The following is an 18,026-nucleotide window of genomic DNA, read 5'->3' as shown; positions in this document are numbered from 1 at the left end:
GTCTTGTTGTTGATTGAAACTTCATAGCCAAACCCAAAGCCTAGAACTTCACATTCGATAACTCTATAGATTCTGTTGAAATCAAGTGACTATCACTTCCCTGTGGATATTTCTTCAAATTAGTAAGGATCCGAGGAATCTGATATATACTTCATATGCCCTCAATCTTCAATGCTCTCACTATTTCCTTGATTTTCGCAGAGGGATAGCGTAGGATCTGATACTATAGTTACATTACTTTACTAATCCTATTTGGGGTTCGTTTTATGTGATCAATAGATCTTCTATGATACTGTGATACTGTAAGACTTTGTATTTGTATTTGTACCTGTTTTAACATGAACAATACCTAGTTTGTATTTTCCCACAAGAACTTAGGAGAGTATGGAGTGTGATATACGTTGATGATGCTGAGTGTATGCTATTTTTTAAGTTTTGGCTTGCAAATTCTCATGTAGTTGTAATGTTAATTGTAATGGTAATTGTAGTGTCCGGTCTTCTTTTTAATTATTCTTTTTTTCTATTTCCGCTTTCTTCTCTCCTGGTAGTTTATTTATTCCTATATAGTATTCTCCTTCTTATGATGTATATCCTATTCCATACTTATAATATTACTAGGATTTCATATCCTAGATCTCATATCCTAGATTCCGTATCCAACCAACTCCATCAGGTCTATTAAATCTGTCACCTCATGGCCAACTCAGTCCCCTTCACTCCACTTATTCTCATCCCTCACTCCTCACTCCTCAATCTCTCTCCCTCTGATCTTTGTTTGATCCAACTCGTATACACACCATTTCCTTGTACTCACACACTATCCACCACATGATATCCACCCTATGATATATCCAATATACAACATACAACATCCACCAGACTCCCCCGTACCAACTAGATAATCCCTCTCATCCCCATTCCCATTCTCATTTTGATCCCCGTTCAATTAATACCTAGATATTCCAATTACCACACATATACTCACACTACATATATAGATACACATTCGACTCTAAACCCAAACAGACGTGATAATTCATAATTCTACTAGTCGAACTCGTATATGTATGTGACTTCATATGTCTATAACTGCACTAGGTAGTTGAATATGTATATGTAGGTATATCTTTGTGACTTCAAACAATTAATCTGATCACATAACAAAATACCGAGTCAAATAAGAAACAGAATATATGAAAAAAGTATAAAGAGTGGAGGTGTATATGGAAGTGAGCATAACATGTCATGATATGGCATGAGAGGAGAACTGGAGATGAGGATTGATGAACAAAGGGCGAGGTATGTGCACATGGGGCTGGAGGTGGAAAAGACTGGAGTCGAGATTCCGGAGTAGAAGAGATAAAGAGGATGCATGATGGATATGATACTGATGGGAGGAAATTGGCAAATAACCAATGGGAGGGAAAAGGGAAAGGTAGGGATAAGTGCTGTGAAAGGGTGGTTGTGAATGGTCTAGGTAAATCTTAGGTGTGGGGGTGGGACCAAGGGACCACGAGCAAGGACCCCTTATAGTTTGTGAATGCGGGCTGGTCGAGCTGATCTGGTTATGCTCTTTGTACTGATCGAGGATGCTGAAAAACATTCCCAAAGCTGGATATCCGATTCAAGTACCAAGTCCTGCTAGAGACCTTTCTAGACGTTTCAATCCATATCCCATGGAGATTCAAGATGAGCGTAATCACACCCATTCACAATCACAAAGGAAATCCACTCGAAACTCCAATAATATAACATGGAGATATCAACAAAACATCCCATTTCCTCACTGAGTCACTTTGCTATAAACACAAGGATCCTCTCTCAATCGCAATATATGCTATTCATTGAGCCGGCCTAGCAATCAGAAATGTTACGCCTCCCTTTTCCCAAGCAACATCCATCAGTTGTACCCTCCTGCCAAACCGAGCAAAGATTATCATTTCATTTCTCCATGCTCCTCTCTCATAAAAATTGCCATTCGTGTCTTAGATCGTGCGAATTCGGAATAAGTAGAGTAAGGTTTGGTGGATGGGCGAGAAGTGGAAAAAAGAAAAAATCGTATGAGCGTGGGTAGAGGTTGAGGAGAAGATGGAATGTTTTGCTGTTGAAAGGTGATGCATCTATAGACCGATACGAGTCTTTCTCCAGTGACGTCTCTTTGCGTTGTATCTATTGGATTTAATTAGTCAAATGATCGATCGGAGCTGCTGATATTCGATAATGATTCATCTCGACTTTATAAAGTCGAAAGTGGAATCGAAGAGGTGGAATTGTAATTTTGGTGCTGATGCCCGGGGGCATTCCATATCTTGAACATACCGGATGGTGTTACCAGTCCTCAAACGGATCCATTGTGGGATGGGTCTGTTTTGCTTTTGGGCTCTCGCAAGCTTCTGCTTGGTGCGGAATGACTTTTGGGACTGTAGACAAGTATCGAATTAGCATCTATATGATTTGTCGTATTTTTCATTTCCTCCTTGGCCAGGTCGTCTTGTTGATCTTGTTGGTATTCGAGTCACGATGTCGTGAATTCCATCTTGTAATTTCGCGCCCGTAAATCCTTTTTTTATCTCGAACCAATTCCAAATTCCCAGGTCAAGCGATTGAACGTATGCGTCATTCAGAAAAGGTAGTACATACCGGCATCTTGAAAAGTCGGCGTCGATATTGTCGTTGTCGTGCTGAACCAAAAGTCCGATGATAGAGGTTCAATGGATTCACACACCAAAAAATTCTGACGAGGGCTTTATTTCTCGGTTGCCCTTTCGATCGGCCTTAAGGCTCTCAGGCTGAAGCTTTGATTTTATGCACGTGAGCGGCTCGTGAGATAAAGCTATGACTAATCATCATCGGAAACCTGTGGCTCCGCGATTAGGATTGGAAATACGGTAAGGCGCTGCATCAAAGCAACATTTGAACAGTTGACCTCGTAAAACATAGATCACTTGAGTAAAAAGTCCTACCTTTTGACATTACAAGACACCTCAATTCTCGCGAACGATTACAACATCACGACGATTTACGACTTCTACAAATTTGATGATTATTGAGCAGAAGACTGGGACAAAGAAAGGAAGATTTCAGGAAGACAAGGATAGGGGACAGCTAAGCATAGTTGTTTAAGAGGTCGACTTTAAGAGGAACAGAAAGAGAACAGGACATACCATTACAAAACTTTCAAAAATGGGCGCAAGTGTTTCGTGGCTGTCGGGGATGTTATTTTCGAAGAAGGAGATTCGGATATTGATTTTGGGACTGGTAAGTGGTAGGCTGAAGGCCTCTTGCGGCACTCGAGGACTAGCAAAGAAGAAGGAAAGCTAATTCATCTGCGAATTGGTCAGGATAACGCTGGAAAGACTACATTATTATATAGGTTGAAGGTTAGTGGCTATAGACCTTGGCACTACAGGAGGATCTTTATGCTAATTGGAAACTGCAGATTGGGGAAGTGGTAACTACAATACCGACTATTGGTTTCAATGTGGAATCAGTGACGTACAAAAATCTAAATTTCAATGTTTGGGTAAGATCATATCTCCTCTCTTCTCTCTTCTCAAATCTGCCATTTAGCGATTCCTGACTAACTTGCTTGGTATAGGATCTTGGAGGACAAACGTCAATTAGACCATATTGGCGCTGCTACTACGCCAATACGGCTGCGGTAATATTCGTTATTGATTCTACGGACATTGATCGATTAGGCACTGCATCAGAAGAATTGGCAGCAATGCTGAATGAGGACGAGTTGAAAGATGCTGCACTACTAGTATTTGCGAATAAACAAGATCAACCGGGAGCGAAAGGTGCTGGTGAGATTTCCGAGGCGTTAAGACTAGGAGAGTTAAGGGATAGGAATTGGAGTATAGTGGCATGTAGTGCCGTAGATGGTAGTGGTGTGGATGAGGGGATGGATTGGCTTGTTGTAAGTGTTCCAATGTTTGGAAGTGACTTATGCAGTTAAGAAACAACAATACTGACATGTCAATAGCAAACTGTACAACAAGAGTCGTAATAGAAGAAGAAGATTCAGAAAACGACCGTGTGTACTATGATCACGGTACAATACCTAAACATCAGTTGAATAATTGACGGGAAGGATCAAACTGGAGTCCGGGGTACAAATCTCAAGCTCCATATTTTTGCTACACTCATGGATATGAAGAAGACCATCATCCTCGGAGGTATAATAGATGCATAGGCGTCTTTAAGCATCTACATCTGGGCCGGAAGCACTGTATTTGAATCTTTATTTGTAATTGAGCATCTAAGAATGATGGATTAGTGATGAAATTCATATTGACACGTAAGACACTGATCTGGCTAAGGGAATGATCTAGCTAAAGGTCTTTGAAAGCTACGCGACAACCGAGCACCTGATTCTCTTTTCGACAGCTGGTTACGTAGGACTGTACCTCTGCTTTGTGATACAATCGAGTCTGGAACTTTCGATTTGTCAATACTTGTTAGAAAGCTATACTCCGTAGATAAACTAATGAGGAGGCGAGGCCACGAAAGATCTCATGGATCTGGTCGATAGAGGTATGGCACATGGATAATTCAAATGGAACTTGCTGTGGTATATGTTTGTGGATCCCAGTGCACAGGGTAAGGTCTCTGAGCAGATTAAAATTCGAGGAGAGACAGGAAATCCCATACCCGTATTATAAAATGCCATATATGAAAGCTAGGCGAGGTAGGCGAGGTAGGCTAGAGAGCATTGTTGAAAGGAAACCCTTGATGATGTGAGAGAGTACGGAGTGTGGATGAACGTGACGAGCCAGCCACAACTTACAAGCGCAATATGATGGATGATAGATACCGAGATTCGGGATCTGATGATCAGAGTTACTAATTAGTTGGGAATTATGATTTGGGAACCTGGATGTTTTTTGGTACTTGTTAGATGGTTAAGTAGGTATCCATTGTTAGCTGGGAAAACCTTGGAATTTATCTTTGCTGGAATTTGGGATGGGATCTTTCTAGTATTAGATATTAGATGTTAGATGTTAGATGGTAGATATTAGATATTAAATGTTAAATATTAGATGTTAGATATTAGATATTAGATATTAGATGTTAGATATTAGATATTAGATATTAGATATTAGATATTAGATGTTAAATATTAGATGTTAGATATTAGATATTAGATATTAGATATTAGATATTAGATATTAGATAAGTTATTAAATATTAGATATTAGATATTAGATATTAGATATTAGATATTAGATATTAGATATTAGATGTTAAATGTTAGATATTAGATGTTAAATGTTAGATGTTAGATGTTAGATGTTGTAAAATGATAGAATAAGGGTTTTTTTATTTTGAATAGGATAGATAATGTCGGATGGATTACGACATAGACAGGGTAGAATTAGGTATCTTTGAGATACTCGAGTACCTGCTATACCACTGTACAATAATACCGCTGCTACTAGGCGGCGGATTCCACCTCTCGGTTGGTAAAGTAAACTTCCAAAGTCATTTCCTACCTATGCCGGGCCTTCCATATCCCAAGCTCCTTCTGGAAAGATGTTCCCGATGTGGTAAAAGTTACAAGCACCAATAGTACACATTGTCATACCCATGATACATACCTGGTATCCGAGGTCATGTTCACGAGTACATACAGATACCGTAACCGTAACATTCTCGATGTGTTATACAATTTACCCTCTGTTGTATGTAATGCCATGCTCACCATTCGTCGTCGGGGATAATTGATGCTCGGCATTCGAGCCATGTGCATCGCGATGTGGTTTTTGCTTGAAGAGTGGCCCACATTGGCTCCATGCATGATGCTTTGTGAATCGTGACATCGATGTGCGCATTGGAACTGGGATGTTGAGTAATTATTGACTTTGCGCGGACCAGGGAGGTGTTGAGAAATTTGAAGGTGGGGAGGTGACGGCATTGACGTGGTAGGTAGGCTCGGTAGGGTAAGATTTTGATGACCTAGGAGACTAGGAAGAAGGGTCATGGGAAAGTTGGAAACGATCCTTCAACAAAATGGAGATGAACTTTATGTGTGGAATCTTTGAACGTGAGGATATACTTTAGTATCGTCGTCGCGTTTATTTACTTTTGGTTTGATACTAAAGAAAATAGGGGTCAAGAACTAGATTTCCTAACACTTTGCTAGACAGAAACTCGTCCCTTGCCAAGCTGCTACGAGACTATAATCGATAAGGAAATGACGCTATGTATAGTGTGTAATTGCCTAGCATTTCAAAATGCGGAGAAGAAAGCACTAAATTAAACTCTGACAGAAAAAAGAAAAGGTCGAGTATTATGTATGTATGAATCCGGATGAATCCGTACGATGTAGACAGGTACCTAGGGATGTATCTAAATACCTAGTACCTAGGTATTGTGACCAGGAAGAGTTACGTGCTACCCCGAGTTATATGCATGAATGAAACGTTTTTAGGTGTTGTATATTGTAGATGTTACTAATCATGCAAACACTTCCCGATGAAGAATTCGAGGTACTATCTAGGTAGGTCGGTAGGTAGTAGGTAGCAGGTAGCAGGTAGTAGGAAGGTAGGTCTCCTCGACTGGAAATCATATATCTAGATGTGTAGATGTATGTGTGAAGAATAGAACGAAGAATAGAATCTCGTAGAAATATCCCTATAATCAAATGTTTTCTGCGTCTAGTTTCATTGGTATCTAGGTAGATGGTAACAAGCTAGATCGAAGAGTAGCGGAAAGACTCTTCCTTTCATCCCTATACTCAAGTACTCTGTAGATACAAATAGCTTTCATAATCAACTTTCCTGTATAAACTACTACCTGATCTAGATAAGTTTCCTTTGTGCGGAATAGTCCCCGATTAAACCCAAACAGTAAATCCCTTCATCTTTCTAATCAATCCCGTTCCAGACCTTGGGAGCTTTACTAATGCAAGCACACAGTTATCAACCCCCTCCTTTTAATTGGTTGCCACGAAAGGAGGGGTACTTTTCCGAATTTCTACTTATATATTTCCATTCCTCCATTTCCTGTGCCATCTTACTTTTGATTCATTCAATACATCAAAAATATCACAGTTTTCTACCATTTTGCCATCAATCATATCATCATCTAAATCCTCAACCATCTCAACTCTACTACACATACTATCTACCTGTGCAACAACACCAATACAATAGCAATCATGGTTGCTGACGATAAGCCCGCCTCTACCTTCAAGTACAATGAAGCTCCAGTCTATACTACTTCCAATGGATGTCCAGTGAGACACCCAGAGGAGTTTCAAAGAGTTGGTACCAATGGACCACTTCTTCTTCAAGATTTCCATTTGATCGATTTGTTGGCACATTTCGATCGCGAACGTATTCCAGAGCGTGTTGTCCATGCTAAGGGTGCCGGAGCTTATGGAGGTAAGTTCTTGTTTTTCGCTTCATTCTTTCCATCATCATCACATTAACATGTTATGTAGAATTCGAAGTTACACACGATATCAGTGACATCACCACCATTGATATGTTAAACCAAGTTGGCAAGAAGACTCCTCTTGTCGCCCGTTTTTCAACGGTTGGTGGTGAAAAGGGCTCTCCAGATTCGGCTCGTGACCCAAGAGGGTTCTCTGTCAAATTCTACACTGAAGAGGGTAATTGGGATTGGGTTTACAACAACACCCCCGTTTTCTTCCTCCGAGACCCAACCAAGTTCCCTCTCTTCATCCATACACAAAAGAGAAATCCTCAAACAAACTTGAAGGATGCTACCATGTTCTGGGACTACCTCTCAACTCATCAAGAGGCTGTTCACCAGGTTATGCACTTATTCAGTGACCGTGGTACACCATATTCCTACAGACACATGAACGGATATTCTGGCCACACTCACAAGTGGTTCAAGGCCGATGGTACCTTCAACTATGTTCAAGTCCACTTGAAGACAGACCAAGGAAGCAAGACTTTTACCAATGAGGAGGCCGGAAAGATGGCTTCGGACAACCCCGATTGGCACACTCAAGACCTATTCGACGCAATTGAGAAGGGTGACTACCCAAGTTGGAGCGTCTTCGTTCAAGTCCTTTCCCCAGAACAAGCTGAGAAATTCCGCTGGAACATCTTCGACTTGACTAAGGTTTGGCCACAGGGTGAGGTTCCATTGAGACCATTCGGTAAAATGACCCTTAACAAGAATGTTGAGAACTACTTCGCCGAAATTGAGCAAGTTGCTTTCTCACCATCTCATTTGGTTCCAGGTGTTGAGCCATCTGCCGACCCTGTCCTCCAATCTCGTCTCTTCTCATACCCAGATACCCACCGTCACCGTCTCGGTGTCAACTACCAACAAATCCCAGTCAATGCTCCTCTCCGAGCTTTCAATCCATTCCAACGTGATGGTGCTATGGCCGTCAATGGAAACTACGGCGCCAACCCCAACTACCCATCTTCTTACCGAAAACTCACTCAAAAGCCTGTCAAGGCTACCAATGATCATGAGCAATGGTCCGGTGCTGCTTTGAGCTTTTTGTCTGAAGTGGGTCCAGAAGACTACGTCCAAGCTAAGGGTCTATGGGATGTCCTCGGCAAGCAAGAAGGCCAACAAGATAACTTCATCGGCAATGTATCTGGACACTTGGCGGCTGCTAAGGAGGACACTCGTAAGCGTACATATGAGATGTTCAGTAGAGTCGACCCAACTCTTGGTGCCAAGATTGAAGAAGCAACTGAGAAGTTGGCTCCTGCTCCTGGTAGCAAGGCTGCTGGATCTGCCCAATCTCGCTTGTAGACTATAGTTGTTATATAGGATAAGACAAGGTAGGGAAGTTTTTCAGGTTGTGTTTTGCTTTTTGCGATGATATCTATGATTATTTTATGAGAGATGAAGGAATTGGGAACGGTGGTCGGATAGGTTATCTTGGTGGCTTCACAAAATTGGTTTTAATTTGCAATGACATACCCCTTTTACGATTTCAGAACCTTCAAAGATAATCATGCAATTTGGTGATATTCAAAAATTTGTTTTGATCGTTCTCATTGTCCTACTCTATTCAACTTCCGCCTTTCGAGATAATAACCGAATTCAAAAAAGTGATGTCAACTCAGCGCATTACCATTGCTCCGAATTTCCTTTCTAATCTAAAAATTTACATCCCTCTGCGCTTGAAACCACATTGTTAGTGTCTGCTTTTCCATACTAGATGGATATACTGGAGTGTTACTCGTAGGTGGTAAACGAACATTCGGAAACTTCTGAAGAATACGAAAAACCGCATACGACGTCTCCATAAGCGCGAAATCTTCATAAATCCCCATCCGATACCTTTTAATTCCGATCTTTCCGGACGAAAAATATTTGTGTCAGCGCTGTAGATGGTCCTGCTTCGATGAGTGAGATAGGGGATAGGGGATAGGGGAGAAACCTACGTCGGTGTCTTTGGGGAGGAGGAGGGGAGAGCTGCTGTTGGGACTGTGGCTATGCAGGAGGAATGTAGTTTGGAGGGCGACGCGAATGTTGTGGGATTTGGGGGTGCAGTCGGGAGGGGGAGGGGGGGGTAATTGGTAGGTCGTGGGGGTAGTTATGGGGGTAGGGGATAATTACTTTCATTCAAAACACATTTCAGAAATGGCATTTTAGATATTTGCGCCCGCGAAAGTGGTGTATCGTTGGAAGTGACGAGGTTTATTTCTTCACGGAGACGCTTGAGTGTGTTCAAGTGTCGAACGAGATTAAAATTGTATTTTTCCACATCATCAGTCATCAATCTTCATCAATCCTTGTCACCATCACAATTATCATAATCATAATAACGATCATGACCCCAAGAAACCGCCTCACAGCACCCAGTACTCACAAAATCCAGCTCAAAAAATACGCCGTGGTATCTCTCCCGGCGAGCAAAACATGCAGTAACTGATCCCTCACAAGTCCCACATCCCTCAACTCCTCGTACAAATCGAGGATAAACGGATGCCGCTACATCGCCGCATCTCCATTCTCTTTTTTGTCAGTCAGAGCTTCATGGACGAAGTTCTCGGCGTATTGTTTGATCTACCGACAGGCGGATATGTATTTAGGGGATGTGTAGAGGTAGCAGAGATTGGAGAGACGCAGACGGAGAGCGGAGATTAGAGTGCAGTATTATGAGCAATTTTGGGAGAAGAGGACGGTCGTGTTAGGATTGGGAGAGTGGGGAGGAAGAAGAAGAAGAAGAAGAAGAAGAAGAAGAAGCTCCCTCCTCAAAAAGAAGCGAAATCGTAGTTTCGAGCGTGAAACGGAAAAATAGAGGTTGGAGAACGATAATTCCCTTTCCGGTAGTGGAAGTGAGAATTGTGAGGAGTTCTTCGAGGGGGGGCGGAAAATATCTCGAGGTTTGGGAATTGCGATGTGATGCGATGCGTGAGAAGTTGCGACGGAGGAGTGAGCGGGAGCGTGACTAGGAGTGGGAGTCTTGCGTGAAGATTCCTTCGCCGATCATGGGGTAGAGTCCTGCGCGGCGGGAGCCGAGGCCAAAGTCTGTGTTGTGTTGGATACCATATCAAAGGTACATATCATATACTTCCGCACGAAAACAAAAACAAAAATAAAAAGACTATCAACCACTAATCCTCCCCCCCCCCCCCCCCAACATACCCTCCAAATTCACTGGATCCATCGCAAAAAACTCCATCTGTCACGAAAGTCTTACTTGAAACGTCGATCCTAAATCTATTTTTTTCAAAATATTCGGCTTGGAAAGAGAGCAGATGGCCGGAGGAAAAAGCATCGTATTGGCGTTTAGGGATATCGAGACCGAGGGGCCATGCGTGGTGAAGGCCTTTTTGAGCGGGTTGACAGGAGTGAAGGGTGCTGAATTGGGTGTTGAGCTGGGGTTTGGGGTTAGAATGGGGGTTTGGATTGGGGTTTGAGGAGAGGGGGAAGGGGGAAGGGGGAAGGGAGGAGAGGGGGGACGTACGGCTTGTTGACGTCGTCGCTTGAGGAAGATGAAATATAAGTATCAGAGGAGGATGAGGATCAGGATCTTGAATATCATATCTGCGACCTGATGGGGTTTGTTGGATGTTTGGTCTATGTGGTGAGGAGATTCTGGGTATTGATTGTCTCCCTGGTACTATTACCAAGACTTTGTGACTCGATTTGAGTGTCAATATGCTGATTTGGTGTATTCATTGGTTCGTAGATGTAGGAGTATATGCGATACATTATAGGATGCACATCGAACAGGAGGAATAGTTCAACTGAGCGGTCGGACTACCTTTCATCAAAGTTCAGCATCATACATTCATACGCACACACGACACCGCACTTCCGCAGTCCTAACCTCCCGAGCCGAATCGGTATATCGTTATATGTGACTTTCACATCCTCCGTGTCTGGATGGGTTTAAAGTATTAAAGTACTAAACTACTAAAGTAATATATCTCATCTTCCTTCGCTTGTGTAAATGAAACTTGAGACTGGAGACTTAAAATTCGGTGAGGATGAGGGTGAAGGTGAGGGCGAGGGTGAGGATGAGGGTGAGGGTGAGGGCGAGGGTGAGGGCGAGGGTGTAGGTGATGGTTGGATTTGATATGCTGAGTATGTATTCAGATAGAGAAATAAATTTCTAGATTTCTAGGTATTACATGAAGAAGCACATCGAGATGAATTTTCGAGATTAAAGTCTGATTGTAATTTTATGCTCAGACTCATGTTCATTCTCATACTAATTTTCATCCCCAGACTCATGTATAGAACTACAGTTCACGAATCGAAGATCAAGGTAGGCAGTAGGTAGGAAGAGATATTATTCCGGGAAAATCATATATCCCATATCCCATATCCCGCAACTATACTAACCATACTTTACCATATATGGCACAGCCCACAACTTACAGTTTACAGTTTACAGCTTATAGACAAAGACAAAAAAGAAATAAAATAAAGTATCAAATACCAAGTATCAAGCACCAAGAACAATCCACACATAACATAACATCCATTCACAATCTCAACAATAATCCAAAAACTCCATGCTCTCTGTTTCCTCTTTTCTCTCCTCCCTTCCAAACCCAACAAATCTCCATATTCTTTCGCTCCTCGATCCCTAGAGCCACGCTGTACTCTCTCACCACCCTCCAACCCAACCCATCCCTCCCCCAATCCCTCAACTCTTCAAACCTTCACCTACCTAACCACATAAAATAAAAACAACCCAGCCATCCATCCACAATCCACCCACTCATCCATCCACAATCCACCCACTCACAACCACCCAGCCACTCAGTAACCAACCAAACCAACCAAATCAACACAAAGACTCACGCCCAAGTATATATATACCCAGAACTCCCGAACTCCCCAACTCCCCAATCCAAAAACATCACATGCAGCTTCAAGCCTGTACTCCAAATTAGGACAGAACAGAAGAGAGTTGAAGATTCAATGAGTACCTAATTGATGACAAGTTTTGTAGTTTGGTGGAGAGAAGAGAACCTTTCCGAGTTATAGTTATAACTGGGCTGGTGAGGTGAGGACGCCAGCGAGGATATCAGTGAGCATGCTGACGAGGATATTCATCAGATCGGTGACGTGGATGATAACAATGGAAAGTACAATTGTAATATCTATAGCAGGAAGAACACAACCCAAAACTCACTTTTCAGAAAGAGCAACTTGCAGTTTCAAGGAACTTATAGGAAGAGACATGCTTCCCAAACTGCATTCACAAAATCACATATTCACATCATGAAAAAAGACATAATATAATGTTGAAAACCAGTTGCAATTGTGTGATACCTGTATGGTTGAGTGTAGACTATCTATGTAATATCCTTTATTGACATCCTGTCTACACTTCAGTATCCTCATAGAACGCCCCCCCCCCAACTGTGTGTATGTACACACTGTAATCCCTAATAGAAAAAAAAGACTAGGAAATAGACCCCCCACGCCATGAAAGTGTATGAACCTGGACTTTCGGTTGGTAATCAGAAACAATCAGAGAACTCCCCCCATGCTACTGAAGCTAACCATCACCCCACATTTATAAACAACCCCCAAATCGTGATGGTATCAAACGGTAACCCACGGTAATTATTTTGTTATGATATCTTAACGGTCCTCAGCCCACTCGTTCTCGCGGCGGATTTGCTCCTCCTCCTCAGGAGTGAAGTCATTGGTGATGTTGAAAGTCTTGCGGATTTCCTCTGGAGACTTTCCCTTGATCATGTTCGCAACAGTCTTGCATCCTACATCGAGGAGAGCCTTGATGTCGAGGTAGTTGGCAGCCTAATGGTAAATTGTTAGAAATGGTCAAGTATCTTTGTTTCAGAGAAATATAACTTACAAGGATGATTTCAAACAACATCTCTTGATCGACTTGCATGAATTTTTGGTCCCACTCCTCAATGTCGGTGGTCTTCTTGCGACTATCTGAATCATCGTCGGCAGTTGGGGCAGGGTCGTGCTTGTGGTGGTCAGCCCACTCGATGACTTTGCGGAGGACAGCCTCATTGACCTGTAAAGAGAAAGAAAGATTAGTTTAATATTCAATGAGAATAAAGATGAAATGATGTCAGAGAAACTTACATTAGGGATTGGGACTGGAGTCTCGAGAACACCATCTCCAAGATCATCCAACATGTTCTTGATCAACATGGAGCGCTCAGCGACAGATCGCTCTATTGATGAAAGTTAGCATTCATTGTTAAACTCGGTCTGCGGGTTGGGTTTGGGCTCGAGTTGGGTTTGGATAGTAGGCGGGGTAACTTACCGACGACGACTTCAACATTGTCATTGCTGACGAGCTTGATGGTAGTGGAGGTACCTTCAGACATTTTGAAAGAAGTTATTATTTTCTTTGAGTTAAGATGGTGGTTATGGGAGTTTATTGTGTGTTGGTGAGATTGTAGAGTAGAGTTGTGTTGAGTTGTTTGTTACGTTGTTGGATGTATGTATTAATGAGAAGGAGGATTTTGAATGGGAATTGAAGGCGCCTTTATGTCAGGCCTTGTGGTCGCTTAGCCTGCGAAAATCCCAGTTCAAAAAGTGTAGTATGTATTAGGGATTTTAGTACGTCCTAGTGTTTTTTTTTGGAGTTGGTCTCCAAAAGTTAATAAAAGTCATCAATCACAGCTAGACAATATTAGAGTCTCGAAAGTGAATAGTCATTGCCATAAGTGAAAAAGTGAAAAATTAATTGGTGTAAATTGAATGTCGGGGAAAGGTAGGGAAGTAAGTAGCTGTAGTAGCCTTCTATACGGTGAATAGACGATCGGTTGCCTAAAAATACATGATTGAGTCACTGATGATCATATCATAGGACAGGAAGCACGGTTTGGAAGAATACCAAAGTATCTAGTATCTACAGCTACCTAGCAAACAATCACCCTTTCCCTCTTGTAAATTGTACAGTTTGCATTGCACCAGGTCAATCCATAGCAAGCAGCGTCTATTGTGGATTGGCGCCTTTCTCATCATCAATCACAGCAAGCGCTACCTGATGGAAGCCTTGACATGTATGTTGTGTTTGGTTCGAGTCGGTGAAGCTTGGATCTAAACGTGCACTGTACTCTTATGATTGGGGGCAGAGTTAGACTACGAAGCACGACATGTAGGATAGAGTGGCTGGCTTTTCCATGGGTTCTCAGCCTTGTCTGGTTTCTGGCTTTACTCCGCTCACAGCATAGCTAGCAGAACATGTGATATGTATGTGTGGTAGTATCATGCAACTTATAGATAGAGTACCTCTCTAAGTAATCTAGTAGGAACTGGGTAGGAACTAGGTAGGAACTAGATAGGAACTGAGTAGGAACTAAATAGGAACTAGATAGAAACTAGATAAGATCTAAATAGGAACTAAATAGGATCTAGATAGGAACTAAATTATAACCTAGAGAAGAAATAATGTGCTATACTCACACAAGAAAGGTAGGTAGAGTTTTACTCGTTTAATGATTTCATCATTTCATCATCTCATCAAGAAAAAGTCGTCAAGAGGTTTACTATGATTACCTAGATTCCCTAGAGTATCTCGTACCTATCCTGTCAAGTAATAAGTTTGTTCTAGCTGATCCCTCGAAAGTCTTCTTTTGATAGTGCTGAGTACATTATCATTCTATCATTCTATATCTAACCCACTGAGTACCTATACAAATGCAAATCATATTCAAATTCTAAGACGATACAGGTAGAGGTAGGGATTATTCCTCCACGGACCTGTTAAGAGTCCAAATGGATGCCAGTACTTTTAGTAACATTATAGGATAACCTTACCTAGGAGCTGTCTTTGTGTAACATTATCATTCTAAACCTCATCTCATCATCTCATCATCTCATCATCTCATCTTCTCATCTTCGCATCTTCTCATCTTCTCATCATTACCCCTTTGAAAAACAAAAAAAAGTACAAAATATCTTGTACCATGACTAACTTCGTACAAATTGCATCCGGAATAAAAGGAGCAATATCTTCGGTAATAAATACGATTGGTCAGCCCATTCCAAATCTCCTGTCATTCCGAGATTGCTGATCTCCATCATTCATTCCCCCCCAATGCCATCCTTGAAAATGGAAAATAAAAATAAAAAGGTAAAAGGTAACACAACACAACACAACACGAAACTTTCCTTTCCAACTGTTTCCGTTTGATAAAGTATCAAACAACCCATATTTCTCATACTTACTATCAGTGTTTGGAGTGTTCTTTGGTTTTCTCTTCCCATTTCCAATGACCTCTTTCTCTGTTATTATCCTTCTATCGCGTTTGCGAATACTTCTTTAATTTAATCCAATTTTTCTTCACATTCTCATTCTCATTCTTCCAACGTATGCCCTAGGTGAATATTAGAAATGCCTTTCTTCGGGCGTGCGTACTTGTTTCTTCTTCTTTTACGAGTTTGGTTTGCCTTTTCTCCAAGTTATCTACACCCCGATGAGAATTTTCAAGGTCCAGAGGTTATAGCTGGTAAGTTTCACATTATTTTATGGTGTAGCTCCCCCTTAGCTCCGGCAGATATTTCCAGTCGGCATGTCTTCAAAGGGGGGCTCCTTGCATGAAATCCAATCTACAAAGCATCTCTGCTAACAACCTGCAGGTCAAATCTTCAGCTATCCTGTCAAGTTAACCTGGGAATTTACATCCGAAAATCCGATTCGAAGTGTCTTCCCATTATGGCCTATTTATGGTCTGCCAATGCTACTCCTTCGATGGCTCTGGGTAGGAAATGGAAATGATGGGGAAATTCCTCCAATAGCGGTGTTCTTCGCCTTGCGACTGTTGATGTTGACTTTGAGTTTTGTTCTTGGGGATTGGGCGATTTGGGAATTGGCTGAATCAAAAAGACACTACAAAGTTGCAGTCTTACTTGTGGCATCTTCATACGTTACCTGGACATATCAAACACATACATTCTCGAACTCGATAGAAACATTGGCAGTCGCATGGAGTCTGATTTTGATACAAAAAATCACGGCAGTGAAGGTAGGAAGATGGGGAGCATAAGTCAAAATTTGGAATATGAAGCTAACTGTCGTAGAAGCATACTTCCGTATCACTATGCGGAATCCTTGCTTTCGTTGTGGTTTTTGGGATATTTAATCGCATTACCTTTCCCGCCTTTCTGTTCATTCCGGGCCTTCGTCTATTACCACATTTCAAGAGAAAGTAGGGTTTTTGACCCCCCTGTGTTACTCTAGCTAATTCTTGAATAGGCCCTTTTCGCTCGTTTCGATGATACTCTTCGGTCTTATTGCTACATTCATTGCCATCTCTTTGGATACGAACTTCTACGCCAAAGTTCCTGTCACCTGGTCCTATCTTTTCTCCCATCCAACAATTACTCCATTTAATAATTTAAAATATAATCTTGCGCCGGAAAATCTTGCGCTTCACGGCCTACATCCATGGTATCAGCATAGTCTAATAAATCTCCCACAACTATTGGGACCTGCCACAATACTTCTCTTCTTACGGCCTGTGGCTCCTCTTCGACTTTGCTCTGCCATCTCGGGTGTTGTTGTTCTTTCATTTTTCAAACACCAAGAGGCACGCTTTTTGCTTCCAGCCATTCCTTTAATATTATCATCTGTAAGATTACCCAAGTCAGGAATTTCTTTGCGTATCTGGGTTGGTTTGTGGATTTCCTTTAATGTTTTACTGGGTCTTTTGATGGGTGTATATCATCAGGGAGGAGTTGTCCCAACTCAAGTATTCTTGAGTAAACAACTAGACGCCACTCATGCTTTGTGGTGGAAAACTTATAGTCCACCAATTTGGCTACTGAACGGCAAAAACGAAGTGCTCGACACTCATGATCTTATGGGCATCAGAGGAGAGCTCATGATAGAAGAGGTTAGCAAACTAGCAACTTGTCTTCCAAAATCCGGAGAAGAGCTTACAGAAGCTACCTATCTTATTGCACCCATATCCGCCACTTTCCTAGATGAATATACGGAAAATCAAACAGATCTGTACTTTGAGGAAATTTTCACATCTAAAAAGCATCTCAATCTGGATGATATGGATTTTGGGGATGATGGGTTCTGGAGTACGATCACGAGGGTGATTGGGAGGAGAGGAATTACGGCATGGAGAGTTACGAGGAGATGTCAGGAAGGAACGAAGGATATGGATGAACCGGGGGATATCTCCGATAATGGAGAAAGTAGTTAGTTGTGGAGAGCCTATAAATAAATGTTCTTTTGTTTTTGTTTTGTTCTCAAAATGAGGTTATCTTGACATTCTGCGATGCAGCTCACCTTTATCCGGTTTCAATATTCCGGGGTTTATGGTCTCGGTAAGTACTCTCTCTACCCGTGAGAAATCATCCTCCCCAGCTACCAAGCTTGACTGAACTAATAAATCATTCAATGTAGACCAGATGTCGAAATACAAAATGTGAATAGCATGAAATGATAATTGGTAAGGCATTTCTGGAGAGAGCCGTATCAAATCTTGCAAATCTTGCAAAAGTGGTGAATTCGTCTTCATTTCTGTTCGTTCATTCACTTCCAAAACGATTATTTTACGGTCATGGCAGTGGTGATTTCATTGAATGCCATACGCTCGCCTCGTGAA

The 18,026-nt window shown here is 41.8% G+C and overlaps 7 protein-coding genes across 7 annotated transcripts; 5 read left to right on the top strand and 2 right to left on the bottom strand.

Annotated features, from left to right (window-relative positions):
• Positions 1 to 1,911: 1,911 nt before the first annotated feature.
• Positions 1,912 to 2,646, bottom strand: EAF01_004751 (uncharacterized protein; the record flags this gene model as incomplete). Its single annotated transcript, XM_038913005.1, has 3 exons — positions 1,912 to 2,169; positions 2,320 to 2,420; positions 2,641 to 2,646. 3 exons carry the CDS (start codon positions 2,644 to 2,646, stop codon positions 2,121 to 2,123), a joined length of 156 nt encoding a protein of 51 aa, XP_038771091.1. The 3' UTR covers positions 1,912 to 2,120.
• Positions 2,647 to 3,183: 537 nt separating this feature from the next.
• On the top strand, positions 3,184 to 4,012 carry EAF01_004750 (uncharacterized protein; the record flags this gene model as incomplete). Its single annotated transcript, XM_038913004.1, has 5 exons — positions 3,184 to 3,258; positions 3,342 to 3,380; positions 3,440 to 3,523; positions 3,599 to 3,922; positions 3,989 to 4,012. The coding sequence occupies 5 exons, from the start codon at positions 3,184 to 3,186 to the stop codon at positions 4,010 to 4,012; spliced, it is 546 nt and encodes a 181-aa protein (XP_038771090.1).
• A 3,153-nt stretch (positions 4,013 to 7,165) lies between these two features.
• EAF01_004749 (uncharacterized protein) lies at positions 7,166 to 8,754 on the top strand (the record flags this gene model as incomplete). Its single annotated transcript, XM_038913003.1, has 2 exons — positions 7,166 to 7,391; positions 7,451 to 8,754. The coding sequence occupies 2 exons, from the start codon at positions 7,166 to 7,168 to the stop codon at positions 8,752 to 8,754; spliced, it is 1,530 nt and encodes a 509-aa protein (XP_038771089.1).
• Positions 8,755 to 9,781: 1,027 nt separating this feature from the next.
• Positions 9,782 to 10,098, top strand: EAF01_004748 (uncharacterized protein; the record flags this gene model as incomplete). The annotated part of the gene is made up of 2 exons (XM_038913002.1): positions 9,782 to 9,847; positions 9,895 to 10,098. The coding sequence occupies 2 exons, from the start codon at positions 9,782 to 9,784 to the stop codon at positions 10,096 to 10,098; spliced, it is 270 nt and encodes an 89-aa protein (XP_038771088.1).
• A 1,312-nt stretch (positions 10,099 to 11,410) lies between these two features.
• Positions 11,411 to 11,890, top strand: EAF01_004747 (uncharacterized protein; the record flags this gene model as incomplete). The annotated part of the gene is made up of 3 exons (XM_038913001.1): positions 11,411 to 11,515; positions 11,585 to 11,636; positions 11,865 to 11,890. 3 exons carry the CDS (start codon positions 11,411 to 11,413, stop codon positions 11,888 to 11,890), a joined length of 183 nt encoding a protein of 60 aa, XP_038771087.1.
• A 1,169-nt stretch (positions 11,891 to 13,059) lies between these two features.
• EAF01_004746 (uncharacterized protein) lies at positions 13,060 to 13,784 on the bottom strand (the record flags this gene model as incomplete). Its single annotated transcript, XM_038913000.1, has 4 exons — positions 13,060 to 13,236; positions 13,295 to 13,465; positions 13,537 to 13,628; positions 13,721 to 13,784. 4 exons carry the CDS (start codon positions 13,782 to 13,784, stop codon positions 13,060 to 13,062), a joined length of 504 nt encoding a protein of 167 aa, XP_038771086.1.
• Positions 13,785 to 15,799: 2,015 nt separating this feature from the next.
• EAF01_004745 (uncharacterized protein) lies at positions 15,800 to 17,621 on the top strand (the record flags this gene model as incomplete). Its single annotated transcript, XM_038912999.1, has 4 exons — positions 15,800 to 15,914; positions 16,045 to 16,430; positions 16,486 to 16,613; positions 16,661 to 17,621. 4 exons carry the CDS (start codon positions 15,800 to 15,802, stop codon positions 17,619 to 17,621), a joined length of 1,590 nt encoding a protein of 529 aa, XP_038771085.1.
• Positions 17,622 to 18,026: the final 405 nt, after the last annotated feature.

The sequence above is a fragment of the Botrytis porri genome (genome assembly GCF_014898465.1).
Source record: "Botrytis porri strain MUCL 3234 chromosome Unknown BPOR_006, whole genome shotgun sequence".
NCBI classification, from domain to species: domain Eukaryota; kingdom Fungi; phylum Ascomycota; class Leotiomycetes; order Helotiales; family Sclerotiniaceae; genus Botrytis; species Botrytis porri.
This window is presented reverse-complemented; position numbering and strand designations above follow the sequence as displayed.